General features: G+C 37.5%; 1 protein-coding gene across 1 annotated transcript; it reads left to right on the forward strand.

Moving 5' to 3' along the window:
• The first annotated feature begins 5,803 nt into the window (after positions 1-5,803).
• LOC150087746 (E3 ubiquitin-protein ligase RNF14-like) lies at positions 5,804-7,624 on the forward strand. Its single transcript, XM_090370128.1, has one exon. The coding sequence runs from the start codon at positions 5,863-5,865 to the stop codon at positions 7,459-7,461; it is 1,599 nt and encodes a 532-aa protein (XP_090226254.1). The 5' UTR covers positions 5,804-5,862; the 3' UTR covers positions 7,462-7,624.
• The last annotated feature ends 779 nt before the right edge of the window (positions 7,625-8,403 follow it).

Consider the following 8,403-nt stretch of genomic DNA (forward strand, 5'->3'; position numbering starts at 1 on the left):
ATCCGGCCTACCATGGAATATTGTTCCAAGGCCTGGGGCGGTGTCCCAAAAATCTCTCTCAGGCTTTTAGATTCCATTCAGAAGAGGGCAGTTAGGTTCATTAATGACTCCTCTCTAACAGAGTCTCTCCACTCGCTGCTCATAGACATACAGTTTCTGCGGCCTTTTCTACAGATACTTCCATGGGCACTGTTCTGCTGAATTGGCTTGTATAATTCCGGCTCTCTTTTTCAAAACAATCCGAACACGTGCCGCCACCAACCAACATCCATTTACTGTCCAACTTTAAACTCGCAGAACCAACTTTTCATCTTTCTCAATTATTCATTCAACTGCCGTTTTCTGGAACAACCTTCCTTCATACGTATTTCATGAGAATAGCAGTCTACAGAAGTTCAAATCTAATGTCAGCAAATATCTTCTTTCCCCTTCTGAACCTCCAACCCAAGCACGGTACTAAGTACTATAGGTTCTAATACCTCTCATGTTTGGGGTTATCATAAAAAAAAAGAAAAAAAATGACCTTGTACTTAGTTTAGATATTTAGTTTATCATTATAGGAGATACAAATTCCTGCGAAAATTGGTGGAATCAGTCTTAACTTGGAGAATAGCCAAACACAAGAAAAGAAAAGGCTTCAGATGCTTTTTGGCAATAAATCGCAATCGGAGTGGACTGCAACTGATGTCGGTGTAATCACCGGCATCAGTTGCAGTATATAAAATGAAAAAAATAAATAAATAAATAAATAATAATAAATGAATAAAGTAAAGTTTTTTTTCCAGTTGTTATACTGATCTAATGAATATCACGGTAGGCATGAACCTTCGCGACTGCTGGAAGTCATTACTGCTGCCTATCATATAGCTCTAAATATACTGGTACTCATCTTCCTCTCGAACTTTCACATATGGAAGTCGATTATAGGACTTTTGATGAGTTTTATTAGTTATTGAATTGATCCCTCTAGATCTTGTGATACCTTCTTACTGTATGTATATTATGCATTTATATTGTTAAATAAGGGTCTTTATAACAATTCTAACTCGGGTTCCTATGAACTTTCACCTACTGGAAGTTATGGGAAATTGACGACCTTTCGAACTTTCACCTTAGAAGCCGAGGGTATTTTGTTATGTGTTATACAGATGATATATTTGCTATGTATTACAATAAAGGCAAATGTTTTTGACATAATATTGTTAAATTTATCATGATGCTTGCTCTGGCTGGGCTAATCGTTGGACCACAACTGTTGGTCTTGTGTGAAGACCAACAATTGTGGTCCAACAATTGATACGATGTTTGTTAGCTAAACCTCTTTATTACCTTTTTACTTCAGTTAACTGCTATATGTTAATTACTTACATCTGAAGTTTATTGATGTAACTGAATTGTCTATTTAACTTGTCATTTTTTGTATAGTCTTATGGTGTCAGTTTGATGTCTTGTTTGTTACTAGAAATTACTACGTAATGGTAAATGTTAAGCTGTAATATGCTGTAAATGATGTTGTAAATTATTGCTTTTCTTCAAAGCTTGAAGTTGTGTGTGTGGAAACCAACTCCCAATGTTATATATACTGTTTCCATATGATATAAATAATTGCAACTTTTCATGTTGTAAATAATTTCATCTCTTCAAGGTTTGAAGATATGTTCGGAAGATGACTTCTGCTTTTATTTGATGTAATTATATGCTGCACATTAGTTCATTTCTTCAGAGTTTGTGGAGGTGACAGGGGACAGTCGACTACCTCCACTCTCTTTGACTTTTGCTGTTTTATATCATGTACATATACGCTGTAAACAATTTCATTTCTTCAGAATTTGAAGGAGTGACAGAAAGACAACTTTCACTTTATATACTGCTACTTTTCCTTTTTCATTCTACTAACTTCTATTTCATGATGGATCCGTCTGTGATCCTTCTATTTTCTACTCTGTTTACCCATAATTTATCTCACTTGTATATATACCCTTTCTATTTCTTCTCAATTGCCCTTACAGAGTCTTGACCTCTGTAAGTTGATCCTGGCCGCCTTGCATGGCCGGCATTTGCATTGCCTTCATCACAAGACTTTTATGAGCGGCTAATGGGGAAAACTCTGGGGTCCTCTAATTTTAACACATGAATATGATAATACCAAACATCATTGCTGACCAGGTACACCCTTTCATGGCAATGGTCTTCCCCTCTGGCGGTGCCGTCTTTCAGCAGGTTAATGCACCGTGTCACACCACCCGGATATTTCGAGACTGGTTCGCGGAAATGAGGAAGACTTCCAGGTATTGCCTTGGCATCCAAACTCTCCAGACATCAATTCCATCGAGCATCTGTGGTTTGTGTTGGAACAGCAACACCAATCTGCGGCGTCTCAACCATGGCCCTTACAGGAATTAAAGGATCTGCTGGTTACGTGTTGGTACCAAATACCACAAGACACACTTAGAAATCTTGTAGCGTCCATGCCTCGCCGGTTACGAGCTATTTTGGATGCACTTGGAGGACCAACATCATATTAGGTAGTTGGTCATAATATTTTGGCTCATCGGTGTATATACAGAGAGAGAATCGGAGCTAACAGGAAGAAAATGACTAGGGGTGCCACAAAATAAAATAAATTACTTACACCCGTTATTAAAAAAGATTGAAAACCACTGCTTCAGTCATTTCTTGACCTCCAGTGCTCAATGCAGCAGTGTTTGCCAGTGAGGGCTTAGTTTTTTTTTTTTTAGGTCATCGTGTCAAACTCGTGCTGAAAATTGAGTAAAATGTCTTCACACACACACGTGTTTGAACAATCGGCACATATTTTATATTTGTGGAAATTATGTAATCCTCAAGTAAAGACATTCATATTACATAATCTATAAAACTGTGTTTTGTGCTTATTTTGGAATGAAACTTGGTGACCAAGAAAAAACAATGCACTCCACATAAAGTTTGCTGAACCTGGGCTGAAGCAATGAAGTTTTGGGGGAAATCGTAAAAAGAAGGCTATGCCATATTCAACTTCCATGATTTGGCAGGCAATAAGTAAGCATTGGGGTGTCAAGGTCTGGCCAAAGAGGGACAGTTCGTTGCCTGTATCAAAAAACATAGTTCATATACCACTGATAGACCTAAAAACTGTCGTCTTACACCCTTGGACGCACTTCAAATTAGGTTGATGAAACAGTTTGTGTAAACTTTACTTCAGGAAGGTCCCTGTTTCAAATTGTTTTGTACAAAATTCTATCAATCCCTACCTTATGCTTTTTTCATCATTTCATGTGCTCCTGATAAACAGCATATTGTGCTATACTCGAGCGGTGACCCCCAAGGAACTTTGGTCAAGCCTTATTTGGAGAGGATCCTCAGTCTCCTACCACTAAATGTATGAGCAGGCCCCCCCCCCCCCGCATAGCAATCAGAAGAGTTGGCTAGCACAGCCATTGAAGCCATATCAGTCAAATTGTTTACGCAAAATGTCAGAAGATTTGTTATCAAACTTAGCACATTACTGTACCTCCTTTGGGAAAATCATCGCCCAACCCATGCAGTACAATGCTCTAGTAAATTCGAGAGGCTCCAGGAGAGGTGAGTGTGTTGCCATACTCCATAAAAATTACTTTTGATTGGGAAAATCAAATTCAGCCAAACAGATAACTTTGAGGCCCTGTGTGTAACTCTTTCCAAGGAGACAAATAAAGTGCAAGTGTGTGTAATCTATCTATTTCCAGACCACACTGAAGACACGAGGTCCGAACTCTACACGTTATTTATCCGTAACCTTGATTTTGTAATTCCTATTCTTGTCACAGGAGATTTGAACATGCCACTGCCAAGGCAGCAAAATGTTAGAAGGGACCTTGATACGGTAGGGCTGACACAAGTGATAGATATTGAAAATAGAGGCGATAATATCTTAGATTTACTCTATCACAATTTGAACACCATGCGTATAATTTCGCCCTTCTTTAGGTTCCAGTCAGACCACCTCCCGATCGCCTGCGAATTCTTGCTGGTGCAAATGCTTCATGCAACTTACCACTCCCCTCCCGTCAATCTAAACGGAAAATAACGTCAAAAACAGTCTTTACGTTAAATATCTGAAAACTGAAATAATTCTTAAATGCCTAGCACAGTTTAACTTGCAGAATCTATATACCTTCCCCCCGAGGCAAGCTTTTCCGGCTGAGATGAAGAATTCACACATCAAAATAAATTCGGATCACATCGAGAACATCGCTATGGTTCAATACTGACATCAAACTTGCTTTCCATTGCAAGCAGAAGGCCTACCGACGATGAAAAAGGACTAATAATCAAGAGGATTATTAGTCCTAAATAAATAATGGCCCTCTAACTCAGGAAAAGACCTGAGTTCGATTCCTGTTCACGAGGTAAGGAATTTTATGGGCCTTTTTTACAACGTGGCTGAGTTCGTCGGTCTCAGGTGAGGATAGCATGGTTTTTCTCCTGGAAATTCGGGTTTTCGTTTAGCAAAAGAGATAATCTTCCTCAGAATACACCCAATTTATAAACAATATATAGCGAGCAATATGACCTTAGTCGCTAATACTCCTAAAATCCCCAAAACAACAACCTTCCCGTGGTTGGGGATGAGTACTCAGAAGTGCCATGCAGGTGATTGACACTTCTGGGTAGCCAAGCGGCAAGCCAACCGAACAATGCTCCACACACACAGCTGACATAAACACAACACTACAAGCAATATGATCTTTTTATGGACTTTTTATTTTATCATCACAGGAGTAAGAGATGGAGTTGAAATTACATTCTAGTGCACATATCTTAGTGCAAGACTGCGTGGGTGCTGCCATCATGATAATTGGCTCTTACCATTGCCACAGCAGATGGTGCCATAGGGCACTCAGCGTCGCCAGCAGACTTCGATTAATAATCTAACACAGATCATCAATTTTATACAATATTCATTTTATGTTGTTTTCTAGGTATTTATTTGAATGACCTTTGTATATTCAATACAACACAATTGATTTACTTTTGAAAATATCTTAATCTATCATTTTAAAAATAGGAATGCACAGTAATTAAATGGTACCAAAAACTTTAATTTCCTAATGGCTGTAGAAGGAATGTGCAGAATGACTCCTATGCGCACCGCCACACTCAGTGTCAGTAAGATGGCCGTGCAACAGAAAGCGCAGTGTGTGTGTTGTGGTACGCTGAATTTAAATCTTTCGTAACAATGCAACGTCAAACACACACTCGCTTTCGGTTGCACAGCCGCCTTACTAACACTGACTGAGGCGGTGCGCATAGGAGTCATTCTGCGCACACTCACGGCGCAGCCAAGGTCATTGTTAAGGTGTCTAATGAAACTTAGTGAGTTACCACACTGTTTGTTGCTACGATCACAGCAATCGATCAAATATTTTCGAAGATAATTAAAAGGGTAATTATGGACACCTTTTCCGATAACCCTGCATTACATCCGAATTTGATACAATATTAACAAGTGTTGAATTGTTTTCATGACCAAGTGAGTAGATTGGTTATTGGGTTAAATGGAATCAGCATATGCGATTTAAAAAGTACAGAATAAAAAATTAATTAAAATTTATGTTCACAGAGAAATTCAATCATATTAAAAATCACAAAATCAATTGCGTTTATAAAAATAATATCATTTCCAATTTGGCAGTTTGTAGTTTTTAAATACACAAAATTGTTTTCGATTATAGCGCTCCTACCGGACAAAAAGTGCTTATTTTCTTAGTATTTTAGGCTGATAGGAAGTTCTTGTGAGGAATGAATGTGTTGTGAAGTTGAGAAAGGTTTGTTGCGTAAAACTAATTTATATCGAAGTACTTAAAAAAGATATGTTATTTTATGAGTTGTAACAGCAAAATGGGAAATGCTGGTGCCCAGAGAGAAGAACTGCTTGCTTTAGAAAGTATATATGACAACGATGTTCTAACAATTGATCGCGATGTACATCCGCCATCTGGTCGTTGTGTAATTCATCCGAGTCTTCCTAATTTTTTTAGTGTGGTATATCAGGTGCCTTCAAAGTACGATGAGCAGAAAGTATGCTCTTTCAAATGGGAAGAAGTCATTGTTGAATATTTGCCTCCTATAACACTCTACTTTGAACTACTAGATACGTATCCTTCAGAAACCGGACCTGCGTATTTGCTGTGCTGCAAATGGTTAACTGTTAATCAACTCACCTTACTCTGTAATAAGCTAGATGAGCTATGGGAAGAAAACGGCAGGGATGTAGTACTATTTTTATGGATACAATTTTTGCAACAAGAGGCATTATCATTTTTGGATATAAAGGATAAGTTGGATATAACCACCATCATCAATTACGAGAACATAAAGAACGTTTTAACGCCCAAGGAAAGAAAGTCTTGTGGCCAGCTTATTGAAGGTTCAGTTGACGAAAGGGAAGAACAAGAAGCGAATGAAGTTACAGTTCCTAAATCTGACTCCTCTGTAAATGATGATAGGACTATAGGTGATAAAATAGCTGATACAGATACTTTTTCAATTGGAGCTCAAAATATAGTAAAACCAATGGTTAGTAGGGGTTCTGGTATGCATGATCGTAGAGCAATATTAGATTTTTGTGTGGGATCTACATTGTTGCCTTTTATAATTGAATACAATCAACTCCGTAGACAAGAAGTATTCAATACTCAGTGGTTTGTTTGTAAAATATGTTTTGCTGAAAAACAAGGTATACATTTTATAAAGTTTCATAGTTGTGATCACATGTATTGTAAAGATTGCATACGTTCATACTTTTCCATTCGTATAAAAGAAGGTAATGCAAATTCCTTAATATGCCCAACAGAAAAGTGCACTTCTCAGGCCCTTCCTTCTCAGGTGAAAGAATTGCTGGGTGATGAATTATTTGCTGATTATGATAAAAAGTTACTTGCCATAACCTTGGACAGTATGAATGATATTATGTACTGTCCTCGTATGCATTGTCAGTCACCAGTTGTTAAAGAGCCAGGCAGTAACATGTCTATATGTCCATGTTGTAAATTTGCCTTTTGTATATATTGCAAGATGTCTTATCATGGTATTTCTCCATGTCGTGTGAAAAACGAAGAAAGGCGGCAACTTCGTAATGCATACCTGACTTGTGACAGTTCAACTAAACTTGCCATGGAACAACGTTATGGAAAGCGTAATCTGCAGATGTTAATAGAAGATTTCTTAAGTGAAGATTGGCTACATACAAACAGTAGAAATTGCCCTCGTTGTAGTGCACACATAGAGAAAATTGATGGCTGCAATAAGATGACATGCGGCCGTTGTAATACTTTCTTCTGCTGGCTTTGCATGTGTCGGATAAACACAGCTAATCCTTATGATCATTTCAATGATCCGAAGTCTCGGTGTTTTAACCAGTTGTTCCAAGGTGTGATAACAGAAATTGAAGACGAAATACAGTTTGGAGAATTTTTATAATGCTATTTCTTTTTTGTTCTTTTTGGAAATCAGCCATAATTTCAGTGTCTGAAAGTAAATTGCCATGTGCAGTCCTTTTAAGACTAGGGATCTTAATGTTCAGTATATATATTTTAATTATATACACTGTTTAAATCCTGTGGATTCTAGACAACCTATTGTTTCTTCCCCCCCCCCCCCCCCCCCCGGATGTCTTTGGTAATTAAGACAGTATTGTTCTCATGTGATAAGAAACTGATAAAAAGGCTTATTTATCATTTTCCTAAATTTTTTTTTTTTTTTTTTGTAAGTTATTTCTTTAACTGTCAAGTTTGCGGCTTTTATTCTGGATTTGTTGATACCACATGGTGTATGCAATACCCAAGGGGTCTATTTTAATATCAATTTCTTTAAGCAAAAAATTATATTTTCGTACATTTTTTTTTTTACACTCACTTATATGAAATGTGCATTTTGAAAGTGCCATTTCATACAAGCGTTAGTAAAATATTAGGCTACCTAGCCTGTTAACACAAGAGATGGAAACTATCTGTTGCTAGTTTCATGCAACTTGGTATATATAGTTTTTGTTAATAGATCTGTGGTATTTTGATACCCAAAATCTACTTTTCGAACTGATTTTCTTGAACTTAGCCCAGCATTATAAAGGAATGTGTAGATAAATAATATCCAAGTACAAACCTGGGCATTCAAACTTTAATTTAACTCAGTCAGGGAGAGAGAGAGAAAGAGGTGACAAACCAATTTAGCCACAAAGTGTCCTCTCTCACTAGTCACTCCTACTCTCTCTCACACAAATAAATGGCATAGAATATGAAGAAACCATTCAACGTTGAACGGATTTGTTAGAAAATGGTCAGATCACTGCCAGTGCACGTAATGAGACTACTGTTAAAACTATTGGTGCTTATTGTAGAGAAATAATTTCACCAAAGGAGCTGA

This window comes from Mastigoproctus giganteus, chromosome 3 (genome assembly GCF_048544385.1).
Source record: "Mastigoproctus giganteus isolate SK-2022 chromosome 3, ASM4854438v1, whole genome shotgun sequence".
Taxonomy (NCBI): Eukaryota; Metazoa; Arthropoda; class Arachnida; order Uropygi; family Thelyphonidae; genus Mastigoproctus; species Mastigoproctus giganteus.

What these genes read in the sequence shown, in the direction of transcription:
- LOC150087746 (XM_090370128.1), top strand. Translation starts at nt 5,863, where the DNA reads ATGAGTTGTAACAGCAAAATGGGAAATGCTGGTGCCCAGAGAGAAGAA.